The following is a 24,639-nucleotide window of genomic DNA, read 5'->3' on the forward strand; positions in this document are numbered from 1 at the left end:
TTTCTACCACATTTTCTTGCTGCAAATTTTCTGAATTTATGCTCTGCTTCCCTTTTAAACATAAGTTTTAATTTCAGACCATCTCTCTCAAGTTCAAAGTTCCACAGATCTCTAGGGCAGGGGCAAAATGCCACCAGTCTCTTTGCTAAAGCATAGCAAGAGTGACCTTTGCTCCAGTTCCCAAAGAGTTCCTCATGTCCATCTGAGACTACCTCAGCCTGTACTTTATTGTCCATATCACTAACAGCATTTTGGTCAAAAGCATTTAACAAGTCTCTAGGAAGTTCCAAACTTTCCTACATCTTCCTGTCTTCTTCTGAGCCTTCCAAACTCTTCCAATCTCTGCCCATTACCCAGTTCCAAAGTCACTTCCACATTTTCAGTTTATCATTATAGCAGTATCCCACTCTACTGGTACCAATTCTCTGTATTAGTACATTTTCACACTGCTATAAGGAACTTCCCTGAGACTGGGTAATTTATAAAGAAAGAGGTTCAATTCACCCACAGTTCCACGTGGCTGGGGATGCCTCAGGAAACTTACAATCGTGGTGAAAAAGGAAGCAGGCACATCTTATATGATGGCAGGTGAGACAGAGAGAGAGAGAGAGAAAGTGAAGGTGGAAATGCCCCTTATTAAACCATCAGATCTTGTGAGAACTCACTCACTATCATGAGAACAGCATGGGGGAAACTGCTCCCATGATTCAGTCACCTCCCACCCTCCCTCAACACCTGGAGATTACAATTTGAGATGATATTTGGGTGAGGACACAAAGCCAAACCATATCAGATGGCTTCAATTTTTTATCCCTCCCAGTATTTGTGTTTTTTTTTGCAACTTACATTTTCAGTGTCCTCTCATCATGAGTGGGCTGACTTACCCTGTCCCTTCAGTCTGGGCTCAACAACTTGATTTCTTTAGTTCAAGCAGAGGCTTCAAATGAACTCATGCAATGGGATTATCTCTCTTTTGTCATGAGAATATGTCTAGGATGGACTGCTGGAGAATGAACACATATAGAAGAGAGCGAAAGATACTATGTCATCTTAACCTAGGCTATCTTAGGTTATGGATATCCAGCCAGTCTACAGACTTGTTGATGACGCCAAGCATGATTAGCATAGCCAGCTTCTAGCCAACCACAGGTATAGTTGTAGACCACTGAGGATTTATTTTGCTATACATATTATTTTGTTGTTGTTGTTGTTGTTGTTTTTCTTTTTATTATTGTTATTATTATTATTATTATACTTTAGGCCTATGGTACATGTGCGCAACGTGCAGGTAAGTTACATATGTATACATGTGCCATGCTGGTGCGCTGCACCCACCAACTCATCATCTAGCATTAGGTATATCTCCCAATGCTATCCCTCCCCCCTCCCCCCACCCCATAACAGTCCCCGAAGTGTGATGTTCCCCTTCCTGTGTCCATGTGTTCTCATTGTTCAATTCCCACCTATGAGTGAGAATATGCAGTGTTTGGTTTTTTGTTCTTGCGATAGTTTACTGAGAATGATGATTTCCAATTTCATCCATGTCCCTACAAAGGACATGAACTCATCATTTTCTATGGCTGCATAGTATTCCATGGTGTATATGTGCCACATTTTCTTAATCCAGTCTATCATTGTTGGACATTTGGGTTGGTTCCAAGTCTTTGCTATTGTGAATAATGCCGCAATAAACATGCGTGTGCATGTGTCTTTATAGCAGCATGATTTATAGTCCTTTGGGTATATACCCAGTAATGGGATGGCTGGGTCGAATGGAATTTCTAGTTCTAGATCCCTGAGGAATCGCCACACTGACTTCCACAAGGGTTGAACTAGTTTACAGTCCCACCAACAGTGGAAAAGTGTTCCTATTTCTCCACATCCTCTCCAGCACCTGTTGTTTCCTGACTTCTGAATGAGTGCCATTCTAACTGGTGTGAGATGGTATCTCATTGTGGTTTTGATTTGCATTTCTCTGATGGCCAGTGATGGTGAGCATTTTTTCATGTGTTTTTTGGCTGCATAAATGTCTTCTTTTGAGAAGTGTCTGTTCATGTCCTTCACCCACTTTTTGATGGGGTTGTTTGTTTTTTTCTTGTAAATTTGTTGGAGTTCATTGTAGATTCTGGATATTAGCCCTTTGTCAGATGAGTAGGTTGCGAATATTTTCTCCCATTTTGTAGGTTGCCTGTTCACTCTGATGGTAGTTTCCTTTGCTGTGCAGAAGCTCTTTAGTTAAATTAGATCCCATTTGTCAATTTTGGCTTTTGTTGCCATTGCTTTTCGTGTTTTAGACATGAAGTCCTTGCCCATGCCTATGTCCTGAATGGTAATGCCTAGGTTTTCTTCTAGGGTTTTTATGGTTTTAGGTCTAACATTTAAGTCTTTAATCCATCTTGAATTGATTTTTGTATAAGGTGTAAGGAAGGGATCCAGTTTCAGCTTTCTACATATGGCTAGCCAGTTTTCCCAGCACCATTTATTAAATAGGGAATCCTTTCCCCATTTCTTGTTTTTGTCAGGTTTGTCAAAGATCAGATACTTGTAGATATTTGGCATTATTTCTGAGGGCTCTGTTCTGTTCCATTGATCTATATCTCTGTTTTGGTACCAGTACCATGCTGTTTTGGTTACTGTAGCCTTGTAGTATAGTTTGAAGTCAGGTAGCGTGATTCCTCCAGCTTTGTTCTTTTGGCTTAGGATTGACTTGGCGATGCAGGCTCTTTTTTGATTCCATATGAACTTTAAAGCAGTTTTTTCCAATTCTGTGAAGAAAGTCATTGGTAACTTGATGGGGATGGCATTGAATCTGTAAATTACCTTGGGAAGGATGCCCATTTTCATGATATTGATTCTTCCTACCCATGAGCATGGAATGTTCTTCCATTTGTTTGTATCCTCTTTTATTTCCTTGAGCAGTGGTTTGTAGTTCTCCTTGAAGAGGTCCTTCACATCCCTTGTAAGTTGGATTCCTAGGTATTTTATTCTCTTTGAAGCAATTGTGAATGGGAGTTCACTCATGATTTGGCTCTCTGTTTGTCTGTTATTGATGTATAAGAATGCTTGTGATTTTTGTACATTGATTTTGTATCCTGAGACTTTGCTGAAGTTGCTTATCAGCTTAAGGAGATTTTGGGCTGAGACAATGGGGTTTTCTAGATATACTATCATGTCATCTGCAAACAGGGACAATTTGACTTCCTCTTTTCCTAATTGAATACCCTTGATTTCCTTCTCTTGCCTAATTGCCCTGGCCAGAACTTCCAACACTATGTTGAATAGGAGTGGTGAGAGAGGGCATCCCTGTCTTGTGCCAGTTTTCAAAGCGAATGCTTCCAGTTTTTGCCCATTCAGTATGATATCGGCTGTGGGTTTGTCATAAATAGCTCTTATTATTTTGAGATACATCCCATCAATACCTAATTTATTGAGAGTTTTTAGCATGAAGGGTTGTTGAATTTTGTCAAAGGTCTTTTCTGTATCTATTGAGATAATCATGTGGTTTTTGTCTTTGGTTCTGTTTCTATGCTGGATTACATTTATTGATTTGCATATATTGAACCAGCCTTGCATCCCAGGGATGAAGCCCACTTGATCATGGTGGATAAGCTTTTTGATGTGCTGCTGGATTCTGTTTGCCAGTATTTTATTGAGGATTTTTGCATCGATGTTCAGCAAGGATATTGGTCTAAAATTCTCTTTTTTGGTTGTGTCTCTGCCAGGCTTTGGTATCAGGATGATGCTGGCCTCATAAAATGAGTTAGGGAGGATTCCCTCTTTTTCTATTGATTGGAATAGTTTCAGAAGGAATGGTACCAGCTCCTCCTTGTACCTCTGGTAGAATTCGGCTGTGAACCCATCTGGTCCTGGACTTTTTTTGGTTGGTAAGCTATTGATTATAGCCACAATTTCAGCTCCTGTTATTGGTCTATTCAGAGATTCAACTTCTTCCTGGTTTAGTCTTGGGAGGGTGTATGTGTTGAGGAATTTATCCATTTCTTCTAGATTTTCTAGTTTATTTGCGTAGAGGTGTTTGTAATATTCTCTGATGGTAGTTTGTATTTCTGTGGGATCGGTGGTGATATCCCCTTTAACATTTTTTATTGCATCTATTTGATTCTTCTCTCTTTTTTTCTTTATTAATCTTGCTAGCAGTCTATCAATTTTGTTGATCCTTTCAAAAAACCAGCTCCTGGATTCATTTATTATTTGAAGGGTTTTTTGTGTCTCTATTTCCTTCAGTTCTGCTCTGATTTTCGTTATTTCTTGCCTTCTGCTAGCTTTTGAATGTGTTTGCTCTTGCTTTTCTAGTTCTTTTAATTGTGATGTTAGGGTGTCAATTTTGGATCTTTCCTGCTTTCTCTTGTGGGCATTTAGTGCTATAAATTTCCCTGTACACACTGCTTTGAATGCATCCGAGAGATTCTGGTATGTTGTGTCTTTGTTCTCGTTGGCTTCAAAGAACATCTTTATTTCTGCCTTCATTTCGTTATGTACCCAGTAGTCATTCAGGAGCAGGTTGTTCAGTTTCCACATAGTTGAGCGGTTTTGAGTGAGATTCTTAATCCTGAGTTCTAGCTTGATTGCACTGTGATCTGAGAGATAGTTTGTTATAATTTCTGTTCTTTTACATTTATTGAGGAGAGCTTTACTTCCAAGTATATGGTCAATTTTGGAATAGGTGTGGTGTGGTGCTGAAAAAAATGTATATTCTGTTGATTTGGGGTGGAGAGTTCTGTAGATGTCTATTAGGTCTGCTTGGTGCAGAGCTGAGTTCAATTCCTGGGTATCCTTGTTGACTTTCTGTCTCGTTGATCTGTCTAATGTTGACAGTGGGGTGTTAAAGTCTCCCATTATTAACGTGTGGGAGTCTAAGTCTCTTTGTAGGTCACTCAGGACTTGCTTTATGAATCTGGGTGCTCCTGTATTGGGTGCATATATATTTAGGATAGTTAGCTCTTCTTGTTGAATCAATCCCTTTACCATTATGTAATGGCCTTCTTTGTCTCTTTTGATCTTTGTTGGTTTAAAGTCTGTTTTATCAGAGACTAGGATTGCAACCCCTGCCTTTTTTTGTTTTCCATTTGCTTGGTAGATCTTCCTCCATCTTTTTATTCTGAGCCTATGTGTGTCTCTGCACGTGAGATGGGTTTCCTGAATACAGCACACTGATGGGTCTTGAGTCTTTATCCAATTTGCCAGCCTGTGTCTTTTAATTGGAGCATTTAGTCCATTTACATTTAAAGTTAATATTGTTATGTGTGAATCTGATCCTGTCATTATGATGTTAGCTGGTTATTTTGCTCGTTAGTTGATGCAGTCTCTTCCTAGTCTCGATGGTCTTTACATTTCGGTATGATTTTGCAGTGGCTGGTACCGGTTGTGCCTTTCCATGTTTAGCGCTTCCTTCAGGAGCTCTTTTAGGGCAGGCCTGGTGGTGACAAAATCTCTCAGCATTTGCTTGTCTGTAAAGTATTTTATTTCTCCTTCACTTATGAAGCTTAGTTTGGCAGGATATGAAATTCTGGGTTGAAAATTCTTTTCTTTAAGAATGTTGAATATTGGCCCCCACTCTCTTCTGGCTTGTAGGGTTTCTGCCGAGAGATCCGCTGTTAGTCTGATGGGCTTCCCTTTGATGGTAACCCGACCTTTCTCTCTGGCTGCCCTTAACATTTTTTCCTTCATTTCAACTTTGGTGAATCTGACAATTATGTGTCTTGGAGTTGCTCTTCTCGAGGAGTATCTTTGTGGCGTTCTCTGTATTTCCTGAATCTGAATGTTGGCCTGCCTTGCTAGATTGGGGAAGTTCTCCTGGATAATATCCTGCAGAGTGTTTTCCAACTTGGTTCCATTCTCCCCGTCACTTTCAGGTACACCAATCAGACGTAGATTTGGTCTTTTCACATAGTCCCACATTTCTTGGAGGCTTTGCTCATTTCTTTTCATTCTTTTTTCTCTAAACTTCCCTTCTCGCTTCATTTCATTCATTTCATCTTCCAGGGCTGATACCCTTTCTTCCATTTGATTGCATCGGCTCTTGAGGCTTCTGCATTCTTCACGTAGTTCTCGAGCCTTGGTTTTCAGCTCCATCAGCTCCTTTAAGCACTTCTCTGTATTGGTTATTCTAGTTATACATTCTTCTAAATTTTTTTCAAAGTTTTCAACTTCTTTGCCTTTGGTTTGAATATCCTCCCGTAGCTCGGAGTAATTTGATCGTCTGAAGCCTTCTTCTCTCAGCTCGTCAAAGTCATTCTCCGTCCAGCTTTGTTCCGTTGCTGGTGAGGAACTGTGTTCCTTTGGAGGAGGAGAGGTACTCTGCTTTTTAGAGTTTCCAGTTTTTTTGCTCTGTTTTTTCCCCATCTTTGTGGTTTTATCTACTTTTGGTCTTTGATGATGGTGATGTATAGATGGGTTTTTGGTGTGGATGTCCTTTCTGTTAGTTTTCCTTCTAACAGACAGGACCCTCAGCTGCAGGTCTGTTGGAGTACCTGGCCGGCCGTGTGAGGTGTCAGTCTGCCCCTGCTGGGGGGTGCCTCCCAGTTAGGCTGCTCGGGGGTCAGGGGTCAGGGACCCACTTGAGGAGGCAGTCAGCCCGTTCTCAGATCTCCAGCTGCGTGCTGGGAGAACCACTGCTCTCCTCAAAGCTGTCAGACAGGGACATTTAAGTCTGCAGAGGTTACTGCTGTCTTTTTGTTTGTCTGTGCCCTACCCCCAGAGGTGGAGCCTACAGAGGCAGGCAGGCCTCCTTGAGCTGTGGTGGGCTCCACCCAGTTCAAGCTTCCAGGCTGCTTTGTTTACCTAAGCGAGCCTGGGCAATGGCGGGCGCCCCTCCCCCAGCCTCGCTGCCGACTTGCTGTTTGATCTCAGACTGCTGTGCTAGCAATCAGCAAGACTCCGTGGGCGTAGGACCCTCTGAGCCAGGTGCGGGCTGTACTCTCCTGGGGCACCGTTTCCTAAGCCCGTCGGAAAAGCACAGTATTCGGGTGGGAGTGGCCCGATTTTCCAGGTGCCGCCTGTCACCCCTGGAAAGGGAACTCCCTGACCCCTTGCGCTTCCCGAGTGAGGCAATGCCTCGCCCCTGCTTCGGCTGGCGCACGGTGCACTCACCCACTGACCTGCGCCCACTGTCTGGCACTCCCTAGTGAGATGAACACGGTACCTCAGATGGAAATGCAGAAATCACCCGTCTTCTGCGTCACTTGCGCTGGGAGCTGTAGACCGGAGCTGTTCCTATTCGGCCATCTTGGCTCCTCCACTGCTATACATATTATTATGAAAGTAACTAATGGATACAAATGATTATCTCATTTCATCTACCCAATGCATCTGTAGGCAGCAATGTTATCATCATTGGACAAAAGAAGACACTGAGACCCAGAGAAAAGTTTAGTAAACCACCCTGGGTCATATTACCAGACAGTAAATGACAGAGGCAGGGATGAAATTAGGGAGCCTAGCTCCAGAGACCATATTCTAACCAGCACACTGCATAGCTTTGTTCTCGTGAAGACGAAATGAGATTATTTTTTGAAAGTACTTTGTCAATGTTGAAGCACACTAAAAATATAAGGCATCATTATGAGGCTGCAATTCCTTTTCAAGGATGTAAAATTCCAGCTAAGTGTTTTCTTTATCTCATAAAAAAATAAACCCCAGGCAAGCACTAGATGATTTAAAATGCGCTGTTCTTTGATATGCCAGTTACACAGAAAAAACTGATAAATGGTGAAATTTAACATGCCACCTTCCTTCCAAATCAATGATAGACCGCTGCTATTTGCTAGGCAAATACCAAGTAAACAGAAAAATAAAGCCATGGTTTTCTTGGCAAGTGTCATTAAAAATAGATTAAGTTTACAGTAAATGTAATCTGTGATATAGATCATATAGACAAAAAAAAAAAAAACCTGAAGGGGAAATGAAGGCATTAATAAGATATTTCTTAATTTTATGAAGCGTTACACACATCAGGCCACTGAACCAAAATAACCTCAGGGAATAGTAATGAAACAAAGCGTTTATTCCTCAGCCTAGAGGAGGCATGCAAATACAAATGATGCAAAACAAAAAGCTGATTATGCCTTGAAATTGGAATAAACATAAAAAAGAAAGGTCTGGAGATGCTAATAGGCATTAAGTTTATGAGCTGTGACTTTATTTACATGGAATATTCTCTTTGGGCATGAATTTTTAAAATTCCATTTGATTTTTCATGTTTCCTGTATTGAAATCTCCCAGAGTTATTATTTTTTGGAAAAAAATAAAAATAGAATTCTGCACTGAGTGAAATGAGTAATTAGGAGCATGACTGGTGAAGTATGGGATCCAAGCCGAGCAGGGCCTGACTAGAAGAGGAACTTTTTGATCTGGAAGGTTTTTGTGTGCAGTATTCTTCTATAAAAAAAAAGTAAACACTGAAATTGCCATTTTTAAAAGGGAGAAAGACAAAAATGGATGCAGAAGAAGAAGAGAGAAGATAAAACAAAAAAGAACCCAAAAGAAATGTATTCGACAGAATAGGAAAAGAAAATTCTGCTTGGAAAGGGTAACTGAGACTTAAATGATTTATACACAACCTGTTGTTTCATAAATGTTTCCAAAAAACCTTGGGTTTGATTTAACTGGTTCTTATTTTAATCATCTGCTTCTCTGGTAATTGTCACCTACTTTTTTCTGTTCTTTAAATAAAAAGGAAATTTAAGGGGAAGAGAGAAAGAGAGCAGAAGAGCTTTGCTTTGGAGTGTCTTTACATTCTTTAATATTCAGCTTTGAGCACAAAGCATTCACTCATTCACATATTTGTCAACTTAACAAACATCTACTGAGTGAAAGGTTCATTTCTCGTTGGGAGTTGGCATATACAAGCTCTACTTAGGGAAAACTTACCCTGCTAGATTAGATTTAGATAGCACTTTTCTTTTCTGACTACCACACTTTAGTAATATTCCATCACCTTCTTCAAGTGAAATTCAGTACCACTTAGTCTCCTCATACTCTACTTGGTCAGCTGGTGTAACTTTGTTTTGCTCCTACTGAATTTTACCTAACCATCATTGCTTTATTGTCTTATCCTGTCAATAATTTTTAATACCAAGGCTATAATCCTATAATACTATCTAAAAATTCTTATGTATTCTTTAAAGTCATTGAACAAATTTTCAACAGGCTGGATGACTAAAATATAAAAAACAAAAGAAACCAGAAAAATTGGCACTCTATTATATAGATAGTTAGCAGGCAAATTGGTACTACCACTTTGGAAAACTGCTTGGAAACATGCTAAGCCGAACATGTAAATTTCCTATTATTCATCAATTTTATTTCAAGTTTTAAATATGCAAAAGAACTGTATCTACAGTTTTATCAAGGGACCTATTCAAGAATAATTATAACATCAATATTTGTAATAGTCCAAACTGAGAGCAACCTGTATGTCTAACCACAGTAAAGTGGATAAATAGTGGCATCTACATATAATGGAAAACTGTACATCAATGAGAATGACCAAACTACAGCTATATGCAATGACAAAGATAAAGCTCAAGAGCATAATGTTGAGCAAAACAAGACAGGCACAAAACAAATACTCCATGAGTCCATTTTCCTAAGTTCAAAAGACTGACTAAATAAAACTGATGTATAGAAATGAAGAGTTACATGCTCAAGCTATTTTTAAAAGGTGGACAAGGAAATGATTATCTCTGGGATGGGCAAAATGGAACTACAGTGATAATATGAGCATGAAAGATCTCTAAGGTGCTGGCAATTTCTGTTTCTTGATCTTCGTTATGGTTAAATGAATGTTCACTTTGTGATAAATCACTGAGCTCTACATATGTATTTGTGCACTTTTTTGTTTGTGTTTTATTTTACAATAACAAGATTTAAAAAACACTAATCAGAATGTCATGTAGGGAAGGACCCCTTCAAGATTGTCTTCCAGCTCATCTCCAGTCCTGAACCTAAGCTGCGATTAAACATCATAATTTTTTAAATGGTTGCTTTTATAAAGAGCAAATGTTTCAAAGAAACTGCTTAAAGTCTTATCTGTTTTTTAACCTTTTTTTTTTTTTTTTAATAAATGACATATTAGCTTGGAAATGCTAGTCTGGAAACATTTTTCAGAAGATTCATATATAAGTCTTCTAAAATAAAAGGCATTTAAAAATAAGGACTAAGATATGTGAGACAATTGACTTCTTTTTTTTTTTTTTCTTTTGAGGCAGAGTTTCACTCCTGTTGCCCAGGCTGGAGTACAATGGCACGATCTTGGCTCAGGGCAACCTCTGCCTCCCGGGTTCAGGTGATTACCCTGCCTCAGCCTCCCAAGTAGCTGAGATTACAGGTGTGCATCACCACGCCCAGCTAATTTTTGTATTTTTAGTAGAGACAGGGTTTCACTATGTTGGTCAGGCTGGTCTCGAACTCTTGACCTCAGGTGATCCACCAGTGTCGGCCTGCTAAAGTGCTGGGATTACAGGCGTGAGCCACCAAGCCCGGCCGATGTACTTAAATCTCAGATATTTTAATCCTAAGAGGTAACTGTGAAGTGAAAGTCCTTTACTTAAAAATAAGTAATAACTATATTTCATCAATTCTAAAACATATTTTTACATAATGAAATCAGAGTGCATCTTATAATCAATAATATGCTTAATAATCTGTCAGCCTAGATTGAAGTCAAGGTCTTTCAGAGAGAATTTTCACTTGCTTTGGCCAGCCAACTTCAGGTACTAGCCACTTGAGACCACTTTAAATTAAATTCTCTGAGTGAGGTGTTTTGGGTCACACTGGTAATGTGAATTCAGACCTTAAACCTGCCTAAATACTAACTGGTGGTTAAAATTTTCCATCTTATGCCAAGGTTGAGATTTGAAAGTTCCCTTTTTATTTCTTTCTCTGTGGCCACACTATTGGGTCATGCAGTCTTGCAATGAAGGTATAGCCTTTGCTGTCCCTGTTTTATTTAGGGAGTTCCTGTTTGATCACCTCTCCACAAAATCTTGGCTGCATTTTTTCTTTTTTATTGGTACATAAAATCTCACAATCACTGGTGCCTTAGTTTATACAAAATACAGGTTACAGGTAATTAGAGATTTGGTTTTGTTTCCGAAAGAAAATATTTAGCCCAGAATTGGATAGGAAGACTCAGATTGATGTTTACATGTATCATTTTGCTTAAGCACACATTAAATTTGATCAAAATCTTGCTACATACTCTATATTGTTAGTAAAAGTATCAGGTTACAATAAGATTAGTGAACTTATTTTGAGAACTGTAAGTAATACCACAATATAAGGAATAATTATTTCTGTGTGCATACTGCATTCCCAACTTGAATTCTAAGACCCTAGAAGTCTAAGATTATATTTTTAGTAATGTCCTGCTGCCTTGTACAGTATTGGGCCCGTATTAAAGATGCAATAAAACTTGTTGAATGGCTGGAGAGCTGAAAAATGAACATATGAAATGAAATACAGTTGTAAGAAACACAAAAACTTCTGTAAATTTGTGTGGGGGTGTGTGTGTGTGTACAACTGAATGCAAAGAAAAGGTCAATATCAGGACACAAGAGCAAAGACAGCTTCTGAGTCGATCTTCATTATGAAAATGTTTTGGCCTTGCCAGGATTTGATATTATGGAAGAGTGCTTGGGAGGAGATTGGAAATCCTATCTACAATGCTTGCTCCAACAGATTCAATTCACAGCCTTAGCAGGTAATAAAAGAAGCCTCTGGACCATGTAAGAGATTGCTCTGGCATAGCTAGGTGCATTGGCCATTTTATGTATTAATGCCAATCTCAGATAAATCACTTTTCTGGTCTGCTGTGGAAGAAAAGAGGATATTTCTTTCAGTAAGCGAATGGAGGATTACTGACTTGCTGACCTTTCCTGACTGTGATAAAAGATGACTTCTTTCCTTTCAGCAATACTTCAAAAATGGAAATTGCTCTTTTAAACGTACGATGTAAGAATGAAGTAGGGAGCCAGCTATTATTCCATAAATAGATGGTGGCAGAGGGCATCCCTTGGGAAAGGGAGAGTTCTCATTAGGCCTATTTTTCTGAGAGCTGTCAGTATGCATGTATTTGCATTTAAAGATTGTGGAGAAAGGAGGAAGCAAGTCTTGACCGGATATATTTTTAAGACTCTATTCTTATTCCTGCTACACTTAAATATAGTGTGTAAAATACAGCACTCTTAAATGCCTCATGCTATGTTTGTTATGTGGATTCTTATGTCATTTTCCTGATGAAGGAGTCAGGAATGCAAAATTATTTTGCCCCACATTGTAAGATCCAAATAAGAATGGAAAATAACAAGGCACGTATTTTCTTTTGACCCAGGAAATGTGACAGTTTCCTAGTATTTCAAAAACAAATAGCTTTTGCTACTCAGGCCATAGGAAAAGGGAATGGGCTAAAGGGTTAGAATTTTCATTATATATGTCCAAGAGTCTTTTGAAGGCTTGAGAAATATAAACAAATGAGAAAATTATAATGTAGACTACATAGTAATATCAAATACTGACAGAACTAAAATGGCCTGTCAGAGGTCCCACCATATTGCTCAAGTCTTTTTCTGTCAATCAAGTCTTATAGGCCTCTTCTTCCCATGGCAAAAGTTGTCAAAATCATTCCTTTGTCTTGCGTTCTGAGTGTATGCGGCTTTGCTACCAAACTTGAAGATATTGTTTACAACAAATTAGGGATGGTGTATTATACCAGTGGACACTTATGATGATGAATCAATTTGTCTTAAGGGCCTAAGGCTATCTTCTGTCATACAGAATCAGAAAAATATCCATCAAAGCTTGATTGTCCATCAATCAATAAAACTTTGTTTTTTGGAATTAAAACTTCTCAAAGTGGAGGAAAAAAAATAAAAAAACTTCTCAAAGTGGATGCTTTTCTTTGGCCCCAGAAAAAAGCTGTGGAAATGACAGATAATTTGATTGCCTGTAATACACTGTGATTACAGTTATCAAAATCATTCTACCACATCATTTAAACATCTGATTTCTTTTATTGTTTCTTTGCAAAAAAAAAAAACTTTCCTTTTTTTGTAGGTGTTTATCTATGTCATAGGAAGCTGTCCTTTATTTGAAGGTTTTTATCTGTGTCACAGGTGCACTTGAGATTGAAATACCTACAAGTCATAATCTTTTCACACACACAAAAAAGAATAAGCCGATTTGCCTTTAGGAAACCTGATAGCAAGAAAGGGGGATTTTACTTCCCTTCTTTTATTTAACCCCAGGCTGACTTGGGAACACAAATGCAGAGACTAGGTCCTGACCTTGGGTTCAGTTGTCCGTACTTGTGTATAATCATTTTTTCATATGCACAGTCACTATGTTAGCCAAGGGATGATTTAACAATAGTTGTAACTGTTAGGCTGACTTGCTTAAGCAGTCATGTAGGTCAAGTCACCAGAGATTTGGATGAGTAGAATCTTTGTCCATAGTCAATTAACATGTCTGCTTCCACAAGTTTGGTTCTACCTGGGCTTGATTCACCTGAGCCCAAAGTGGCACTAGAGTGAAGGCGGTAGAAACCCCATTTGGTAGTTGTTTGTGTGAGACATTACTGTAAAATCCTCAAGAGCAGCCATAAGCACAAAGAAACAGTCAACTAAACTAGCATTACTGAAGAACACCCATGAATGATGCTCTCTTATAGGCCAATGCAGAATGCCGATGTATCCTAAAGATAAGATGGAGAAGAAACTACCATGAGTGATTTCAGAGATTCCAGGACAGTTTTCATGTCATCTGAGAATGATTGATTTTCTCCCCTTAGCACATGACTTTGATCCAGAGAAAAACAAACACAAAAATGGAGAATTAATACTAAAATGTTTTTTACTTAGTTATATTTTACCGTAAGACAATTGGAACCAATTTTTGATGGGGCAATAGGGAGTGCTTGGCACTCCCGGGTGGGATAGGAAGTTTGTAAACAAATCTTTGTGTACTTTTCAATTCCTTTTTGGAGAGTTAGCACAACATGAATATCGAACCATTTAAAACAAGGGTCTTCGTCAAGATTCTCTTGCATCCAACTAAAACTGGTTTAATCAAAACAGGAAATTATTGGAAGAACACAGGAGTATTTTATGGAATATAAGGCAATTTGACCTTACTGGGAACTGAGACCACCCACTCTTGTTCTCTTGACTACTTCTCTGTGCATATCTATTTCATTTCTTTATTCTTCTCAGTTTGTTTTCTTTGCATCTCTGCACACCCCAAAGCCCTGTAGTTTACGCATTTTATTACTAGCTAAGTGCAGAGACCAATTCCAAATTAATAGACAAGAGAAACAGAGTGGCTAGCTAAAGGCAGGAACTATCTCTGTCTAATCATCTTTGACCAGGGGTGTAGGGTCATGTGGTAAAATGTGGCTGCCTGCCAAATCTTCTGTTTGTCTCTAAGAAATAATTATGAGTGGAGCATAAACTCTAAAGTTAATCAATTCCATCAACCAGTCAGATTTCTACTCTTTTTTTTTTTTTTTTTTTTTTTTGAGACAGAGTTTTGCTCTTGTTGCCCAGGCTGGAGTGCAATGGCACAATCTAGGCTCACTACAACCTCTGCCTCCTGGGTTCAAGTGATTCCTCAGCCTCCTGAGTAGCTGGGATTACAGGCACCCACCACCACGTCCAGCTAATGTTTTATATTTTTAGTAGAGACAGGGTTTTACCACAGGGTTTCACCATGTGGCCCAGGCTGGTCTCGAACTCCTGACCTCAGGTAATCCACCTGCCTCGGCCAGATTTCTACGTTTTCTCATACCTGCGCACTCTTACAGCATGCAATCACGACTAAATGGCAGCACTTGGAAGATCCAAATCTTTGACTTCCTTTTCCTATTAAATAACTTCCCCCAGTTCTTACTCTTTGTATTTCCATAAGTTACAAACAAATTTAAAAGTGCTCTCATTTCAAAATAGATACTATACAAACCATTCAAAGTATATAAATGTATGCAATTTATACATATTTATACTTATAAATAAAAACCAGCCCAACTTCAGGAAAATAGCATATTGCAAGTGATTTCTCCATCCAAACAGCACAGTAGTCAAACAAGCCTAACTGAAGCCAAACAGCACTTTTGGTTTGAATGAGCATAAGAGGGCTTAATTGTTGTCTCATCTTTTAGAGCATTTCTGATTCAAAGGTGTCATGCAATCACTGGTAGCAGTAGTTTGCTGTATTTTGGCTCATACTTGTAACATCCTCAAAGCTCAAATGCCTGGCTAAATATGTACTAATGTTTATTGACTGTCTGAGACAGACAGGGAAAACTTATTTTTACTCAAGCCTGAACAATGGGGGAAAGTAACTCAAAATATTCCATGTCTCACAAGTTGGCTGGAAAGATAAGTGCTAAATACTGAGGTTTGCACAGAGAAATATACTGAGCAATGAATTTTGCAAAATTCCTCTCCATTATGAAGCAGTGAAAAACGCTAATGTCTTCAAAGAATATAACTGGAAATTTTTAATGAAACATTATGTCCCTATAAGGATTTCTATATTGTCAAATTTATGCCAGTGGGTTCAAATGGGAAACAGCGTTTGTACCTTGTGGTCAAACGAGAAACATACTTTTCATGATTATAAGTGTTAAATGTTTTATCACAACTTATTTTGCTGCCTTCACACAAACCATGTGCCTCAAAGAATTAACACAACCATAATAGCTAGATAGTGTTTAAGGAGAGAAATCACCTAAAAGTTAAAAATAGGAAAACTTGTGTTTGATGTCAGAAGTTGTCACATTACCACTGAGCACTGATATGGACAAAGAGGGACCTACTCTCCAAACATGCTTTGATACAGCAGAACTTTGCCTGGGAGAGGTTATCAAACATGATAGTATTATCTGCCTCTTTGTTGACATACAGTATCAAGGACTAGCAAAGTAGTCTTTCTTCTCCATTTAACCCTTAACGATATAACTCTCCATTCATAAGAATCTTAAGAGAAATGTTTCCTGCTCAGGTTTAAAACAATTCCTTTGATGTCTTCGTTAACTATATTTTACTTTAAAAATTAAATAGAATGTAGGGATGATTTTCATTTATTTTACCTTTATGATGACAAATTCAAAGCAAACTGAGGGGTAGCCTATGGTACCATCATTTCATATATGTAGTATTTTAGGCTTAATTCCATGACTGACCACTCTCATCTAGTATAAGAGTGCCTTCACATCATCATAGATGTAGATTCATACATGCAAATGTAGCATATATAGAATTACTTTTTAGATACAAGTTTCTTCATTAATCCTTGTCACATGCAAAGATTGAAGTATTCAAGGTTTCTGGTGCTTCAATGGCATGATTTTCCAATACTTGTTCCAAGCTTCTTTTATAACCATTATTTCTATGAAGTCATTCAACTTGGAAATAATTGCTTGCCAAAACTGAGTTTCTCTGGTGAACCACTCAACACAGCTTTAGTTTTACAAAGAACACCATTCTTTGTGTGCTGTTAATCTTGGCTTAGAAACACCACATATTTTCCTTCCCAACTGAACAGTTCAGCTCCTGTTCTTTTAGTTATACTTTGGAACCATGAGAGTTACTTGTAGAATACAAATGTGAGTCACCTAGCTGATGACTTTTTGGAAAAAGATTTTCCACGTATGTGTACATATATTACATATATATCTATATGGACACTCTGCCCAGGACATCATTCAGTAGCTGTTAGAAATGTGAGGACTTCTTACGGTCCCCAAGCCTGCCTTATATAGGAAAAACTGTTGGCATTTTATTACATGGAGTTTTGTTATCTAGTCTGATTTTAACTTATTGGGATTAAGGTGCCATGGTACCGTGACCCAATACTTGACATAGAAGTTAAAAAGTCAAATAAATTAGTGCTTCCTGTGAAAATACTCTTAAGCACTTAATTCTAATTTCTGGTGGTTTTTTTTGTTTGTTTGTTTTTGTTTTCTGAGATGGAGTCTCGCTCTGTCACCCAGGCTGGAGTGCAGCGGTGCGATCTCGGGTCACTGCAACTTCCACCTCCCGGGTTCAAGCGATTCTCCTGCCTCGGCCTCCTGAGTAGCTGGGAATACAGGCGCGGGCAACCACGCTGGCTAATTTTTTGTATTTTTAGTAGAGATGGGGTTTCACCATGTTGGTCAGGCTGGTCTCGAACTCCTCACCTTGTGATGCACCTGCTTGGCCTCCCAAAGTGCTGGGATTTCAGGCGTGAGCCACCGTGCCAGGCCTAATTTGTGTTCTTTTAATCTTAGTTAACATCACACTTCTGAAAAACTATGAACAGAAAATAATAGCATGAAAATTTGATAATTTAGGTGTTCAGTGGTTTAGTCTACAGAATACAAAATAATTTCACTGTCAATTTACTTTGTAACCAAAATGACTTAAAAACCATCAAAATGGAACAGTGTTGACATAGCATGTGCCTGATTTCATAATTCAAACTGCAACAGCCCATATGGCCATTATGGAAAAGTAAATTGAAATTGCTTTGAAATTGCTTTTCTGTTTTATGTTCACAATGAAAGCTCTGAAGGCAAAGGATTTTTTCTTGTCAAATTCTAGTGAAACTATGTCTCCATGTCTTCCAAATTCAGAGAGACTGGGTCATGGATAATTACTAGGCAAGCCATGTTTGTAAAGGTGATTTACTCAAGAGTACGCTGTATAAAAATGAAAGTACTTATACTGAAAATACATCAAATGAATGCTGCTACTCCATCAAATTAGAATAAGGCCACTGAAAAGGAAAATTTCTAAAATGATAGAAAAACTGTGAAAAGGTTAGAAGTTATAACTTAAGTATGCATACATTTGAAAGTGTGATGTTAAATATATCATAGGCTTACAGGGGATTTGTAATATTTTCTTCTTAGCAAAACAAATATACTGTGATCCTTGCAAAATGTAATGGTTCCTATGAGACATGAAAAAACGTCTTGATGACAAATATGTATTTTATATTCAAACTGATTTTATCAACACAAGAAAATTTGCTCAACTATGGTTCTATTTATATCTTCAAGAAAAATTTTGGGGCCAGGTGCAGTGGTGCACGCCTGTAATCTCAGCACTTTGGGAGGCCAAGGCAGCAGATAGCTCAAGCTGAAAAGTTTGAGACAAGTCTGGGCAACATGGCAAAACCCCATCTCTGCAAATACAAAAAATTTGCCGGGCATGGTGGCACGTGCCTGTGGTCCCAGCTACTTGGAAGGCTGAGGTGGGAAGATCGCTTGAACCTGGCAGGCAGAGGTTGCAGTGAGCTGAGATTGTGCCACTGCACTCCAGCCAGGGTGACAGAGTGAGACCCCTTTTCAAAAAAAAAAAAAAAAAAAAAAAAAAATTGGCATACATGCAAGTGAATTTTATTGAATGTCTAATTTAAATTGCTTTTCCACATATACTCACCATTTATATACATCAAAGGGTGATGAATTTTGACTTTATCAGTTTCTTCACAAATGCACATTGCACACACACATGCTCATGCACACACGTTCATGCACACATGCTCATGCACACATACACACTGAATTTTTGGTCTTTCTAAGAAAGACATAATACAGACAAGCTGGCTTTAACACTCTGCAAACATTGAAAACTACACAAAGAACAAAATACCATATCAAACCCTTTGACTAATCATTTCCAGTTGTGTGATTAGAGTCCGAATAATGGAAGCCTGCACTACATCTCCTTTGAGTACATTTTAAAACAGAAGGTTAAAAAAGATATTTAATAGTATTCCTTTATCACTGACCGTGTAAAGGCTGTGGCGAATAGAAGGATCTTGGGAGATAATTTGTAATAAAAAATTTAAAAATGTTTTCAAGTAAAATCAGCATGTCGTATTAAGATGTTTTCTAAATAATATATATTTTGAAGGAGAAAATGTAATGAACATATGTAATTTAGTAGCCTTGTCTAAAGAGTTTACACAACAGAGAAGACACAAAGTCAAACCACATCCGTGAAATCACTTTTATTTTTATTTTTTTCCACATAGATGACTTCATGTCAACTACAAAAATCATGAAATGAAGAACTGATTGTAAAACTGCAAACTCAAAATCACTGGAGTGATAAACAGGTTTTCCCCCAGATGACTTTAAAAAAAAATAACCAGGATACCACGAATTCATGTTTAAGTAGTAAACATGTCATATATTTAAAAATAATAAATATAGAATAGCAGTACAGAAACTGATAGCATAAACAGCATGAAGTATATTTCATTTTTAAGACAGATGAAATTTCTAGGCACAGCTTTAGGCATTAAAGAGGACACAGAGGCATAGGTTAGAGTGCGCTGCTCTGTACAAAAATACAGTCTGAATAAATTACATTGCTAGCCATACAATTAGACGTCACTTACCAGTCAGTTCATTGCATGTTTAATAATATACAGGTACATGCTAATCCATATATATCATTTATATTCAAACACATAAGTCTCTCTATATTTATGTCTTTAAAATTTACATGTTGAACTTACAAAAAGCTAAATAATTGTGCAAGAAATCGGAATAACTAGCCCTGCTGAGTATTTTATGCTATATGTGTGTGAGTATATATATGTGTGTATATCTATATCTATAGATGTAGATCTATATCCATAGATATCTATCTAACAATGGGTTTGTGGCTAAAAATTCTGCTTAAGAACACATCTAACAAACCTAAAGCTGCAAAGACATAATGTTAATGTAGGTGAAAATTTCACTTGTGTTTATTCTGATAGACAAAGTTGTATTTTAGATGAGAAGCAACAATTTTCATGTTGTACTGAGATTGTTAGTAACGAAACACTTCCAAATATTAGTGATGGTAGAAATATAGTGTAGGGCTCTTTGCTGGGAAGGGAAAAAAGTCACATAAGAAATCTACTTTTCGGTAAACTGCAAATATGTGTGCCTCAACCTATACCATAGTCTGTCACTTTGAGCTTGTCATATTGACAGAGAACGAAAACTTGATAAGACTCGAGATGTGATATTGGTTTAACAGTACACTGCATCCTCTACTAGGACCAAGAGAAGTGCCTTATTGGTGTCAGCACCAAAGTACTATTCTTTCATTATTCAGGAATAAAGAGATCTCAGAACAGAGAATGTTTAGTTGCTGAAATCCCTATCCAAACATCATATTTCTCATGCTGCTCTGACAATATGCAATTAACTGCAAGACAGTCTGCCCCAGATTTTACTATTTCTCAAAAAGTTGCTTCAAAAGACTCTATAATACTATCTTTCTGGAAAATTTCCACTCATAATTTCTAATGATTCTTTATAGAATCATATATTTTTATAAAGGTTTCTGTCTGATGTATTTATTCGCTTTTGTCTGTCATTGCTAAAGTAAGACTAAACCTGGTACTTCATATTTGTGATTTTATAGAAAATTCATAAGTGTGTTTTTTAGCATTTGGATAATAAAATAGGTTTTTTTTTTTTGGCTGTTGTTTTTGGCAACCATTCTTAAGACAAGCTGAAAGAAGAACTGTGCTTTGGGAGGTAAAACAAATTATTAAATACTATCGATGTGGTCCTGCTCTTAACAGATTTTGCAATACGGTAACATATAGCTACTTTTAAAGTAATTTTTCTAATGCTTCTTTCTGCAAGAGGGCCAAAACCAGAACATACTGTTTTAGTGTCTTTGTTAACAAAAATAATTATTTATAACTTTTATATTAGAACTGTATATTTGATATAAAAATATGTTTATAATTAAGCTATCCAAATTTGTATATTAAACAGAATTAACACAAGTTTGCAGCATGAGATTAGTTGCAAACTTATTCCCTATTATTAATACTTCCTTCCATTGAACAGTCAGTAAGTAATTCCCTTAGCATAAATCCATCCTAAGTGTGTGCACAAATCGGTTAGCCCATCAGTTAACTTCAGAGGACCAGGTGATAACCAGATGAATTCTACTCCTCTACTGAGACATTTAGATATTTATATAAATCTATCGCTATTCCTTTTTTAAAAAAATGAACACATTTAAAATACTTGCAAAAAATAGCAGCCTTCTATTTTAATGAATTTTACACAAAATGATCATCCTAATTGCTACTCTCTTTTCAACTACAATGCTTACAGAGAATCATTAATTTTCAGATTAACACCATTTCAATTTTTATTCTTAGGCAACTCTATTGACACTTTCCAGTGAAACAGTAAAGAACATAGAGCAAAAGCTTTAAGGTACCATACTTTTGTATGGTAAATAAGTATGAATACCAATCTAAGCCTCTTAACAATGTGTACAAGGTTAGTGCTCAAACCACTTCACTAGAGTAAATATTAATTTTACGTGTAATAGGCAAATGTATGTGGAGGGTTAGGGAACAACTAATTACCATTTATACTAATGGTTCACCTTCTATAAAAACAGTGAAGCTTGTTACATACACACACTTGTTTGCTGCAATGTTTGGCAAATGATTTAAAGGGTACAAAAGCAACTCATGCAGACTTCTTTCTGTTTGCCCCAGGAAAAACAGAGATCCTCAATTTTTCCCCAGTCTAGATAGGGCTGAGGCACCAATTTCTAACCACATAATGAGAAGCACATGTCTCCAAGTCTTGACTCTCTTCCCAGGGAGATGCTGATTGCCAAAGCATAACCTCCCATTAAAAAGAGTGTTCCTGAAGGTGGAATGTGTACCATTAACCAGTTACATTCACAACTCCCATTAGATGCTGAAGGGCAGTTCATTTTTCAAGGGCTCACTCAAGCAAATAACCAACAGCCAATGTAGTCATTGGGTAGGATAAGCAGGCGGTAAGGACTCTAACAGTGGAATCCTTGTCAGCGCAAAGGAACTTCTAAATGTTGCTTATGCCAACTGCTCCCCTGCAGACAATAGGAGCTTGAGGCAAATCTCATTCCAACTAGTTTCTCACAATGGTTGCTGTCATATAGACCCTTCATTTGTCAAGAAAAACGATATGAACATATTGGAAGTTTGCAGCATTTGCCTATGTCTAATCAGCTCTCTTAATTTGTGCAGATTTCTAAAATGGATGTAAAAGCTGGTTATGATGTTGACAGCCAAAAGGCAAAAAAGATTAAATCAACTGAGCAAACTGCTTGATGCTCCACAAGTGTTTTAGAAAATAGTAAGTTAGAAAAGATGCAGACATAATCCTTTTGTTGGATGGTGGTGGTTGTTTTCACTTTGAGACTATTGGTTCTAGTAGTAGTCTTCATAGTTCTTAGGGTTCAGGCAATAAAGGATGGCACCCCCAAATGAAAATATAGTTGCACCCCAGGCCAGGCCATAACCCCAGTTGAACTCATGGTAAATTTTCAAGCTCACAGTTTCAATGAACTTGATTGGGTAAAGGACCAGGCTGCAAACCTGTAAAACAACTGAAAGAAAAGCAAATCAAAATTAGAAAATGTTATTTACAGCAAATAAAATAATATAAATATATAACTGTATATGTATGAGAGTAACTTTGTAATCAAATATACATAAAAGCCAAAAATTTTAAAGATGGCTTGTTCTAGATGGTATACTTTAAAATACTAATAATTTTTTGTTTAAATAACTTCTCCCAATATATAAGAATTATCCCATTAATTAGTAAATCATTATTAGTATAGATGAAATAATTAGTGCAATATAATAATTTATATGAGCATACAAAGTAGTGATTTTCACCTTACAAATATAATTATCATTATTATTATGGCAAGTAGTACTAGTTAAACTAAATTGTGCCACTACTAAAACGTGTAAGTAGCTCCTCAAGAATAGTGACCCCAGCCAGGCGCGGTGGTTCACGCCTGTAAATCCAGCACTTTGGGAGGCCCAGGCGGGTGGATCATGAGGTCAGGAGTTCGAGACCAGCCTGACCAACATGGTGAAACCCCGTATCTACTAAAAATACAAAAATTCGCCCTGTGTGGTGGCGTATGCACCTGTAATCCCAGCTACTCAGGAGGCTAAGGCTGGAAAATCGCCTGAACCAGGGAGGAGGAGGTTGCAGTGAGCTGAGATCATGCCACTGCACTCCAGCCTGAGTGACAGCGAGACTCCATCTCAAAAAAAAAAAAAAAAAAAAAAAAAAGAATAGTGACCCCAAAGCCAATTGAAACTCTTGTTATTTATTTATGCTATTAAGGAATTAGGAAATTCAAATTAATTTCTACTGATGCAACTGGTCAACCTGTGAGTGATAATGTGCTTTTGATGTTGTTGCTGCTTTGCAATACTAACTCAGCCCAATACGCCAGAAAGTCCCACCATGATGTCTTTTGCTTACATTACTCTGATCCAAAGCTACTTTCATTATTTTCTTCTCATCCAATCTATGCCTCTTGTCTTTAAAAAGTGGCTTAAAAGTTATTAACAGATGATATTTTCATATCTGTTTTCCACCTACTTTCAAAAAAGAATTAAGTCTATAAAGGCAAGAGAGATAATGGTACAGGAAAACCTAGGCCAATTATGGCTACCATAATGGAGGTCAAAACTTAGCTCTTAGTCCCTGGTGAGATCCTACTTCTCTCAGGGCTAAAGGGAAAATATGATTAGTCATACCGAATAAAACAAACCAAAATAATCAGGAAGGGAATGTTTATTTTGTTTTGTTTTGTTTTGTGTTGTTTTTACTATCTAAAATAAAATGAAATTTATCTTGTGGATATGCACAAGAGATAATGTCTTCCACTTAAAATTCTTAACTTCCTATTAGATCAATTATTATGTAATTTTATTTTAATTAGTTTAACTACAATTAGTTAACTACAGCTTCATTCTCTACCATAGGACAACTTCCATCCTCAAGAAATAGACAATCTTTTTCCCTAAAAAATACAGAGTACAGTTATATTTAACAGGGGTTGGCAAACTACCAAATCTGGTCTGCTGTTTGTTTTTGAAAAAGTTTTATTGGAACACAGCCACACTCATTCATTTACATATTTTCTATGCAACAATGGCAGAGTTGAGAAGCTGCAAAAGAAACCACACAGCTCACAAAGCCAAAAGTATTTACTTTCTTGCCCTTAACAAAAAAAGTTTGCTAACCTCTGATATATGAAATAATTTTAGGGGATAAAATAATTTTTGTTTAAATCATCTGAAAAGAACAAAAATGTGAATAATTAAAGAAAAGGAGGGAACAAATTGACACAGTAAAACTATATACATAAATAGTTTTGATATCGCTTACATTTTTTAAAAAGAACACTAGGATGGATAGGGTGTTTAATTAAAATGGAATTTTATGTTTTAAAATGTACTCTCATCTATTTTTAGCCCATGTAAAAGATTATTACCAGTATGATGAAGATTCCTAGAAAGTCTACATAACAGTCATCTTTCTCTCCCATAAAACTGATGAAATATAGCAAATTCATGAGGAAATGATTCCTCAAAATTTCTTTCTATAAGGCTCTGGCTAGGTGTCAAAGGACCTACCTGGAACTAGATATAAAAATACCCAACATTTCTGCCGTGTAGCACAACACTGCTCTTAGTCAGCACTTTGCCTACCATTACTACTGAGAGTGGATACACAAGTAAGTTTGTATAAGAGGATACTCTACTGATATCCAAAATAGAAATCAGACCTTCTCAGAAATCAGT

The 24,639-nt window shown here is 37.3% G+C and overlaps 1 protein-coding gene across 1 annotated transcript in view; it reads right to left on the bottom strand.

Moving 5' to 3' along the window:
* Nucleotides 1-18,996: 18,996 nt before the first annotated feature.
* TMEM47 (transmembrane protein 47) overlaps nucleotides 18,997-24,639 on the bottom strand; it is a 30,342-nt gene continuing 24,699 nt past the window's right edge. Inside the window, exon 3 of the mRNA XM_002831504.5 lies at nucleotides 18,997-22,412. Coding sequence (XP_002831550.1) covers nucleotides 22,234-22,412 — 179 coding nt within the window. The 3' untranslated portion in view covers nucleotides 18,997-22,233. The remainder of the gene's footprint in view (nucleotides 22,413-24,639) is intronic.

This window comes from Pongo abelii, chromosome X (genome assembly GCF_028885655.2).
Source record: "Pongo abelii isolate AG06213 chromosome X, NHGRI_mPonAbe1-v2.0_pri, whole genome shotgun sequence".
NCBI lineage: Eukaryota > Metazoa > Chordata > Mammalia > Primates > Hominidae > Pongo > Pongo abelii.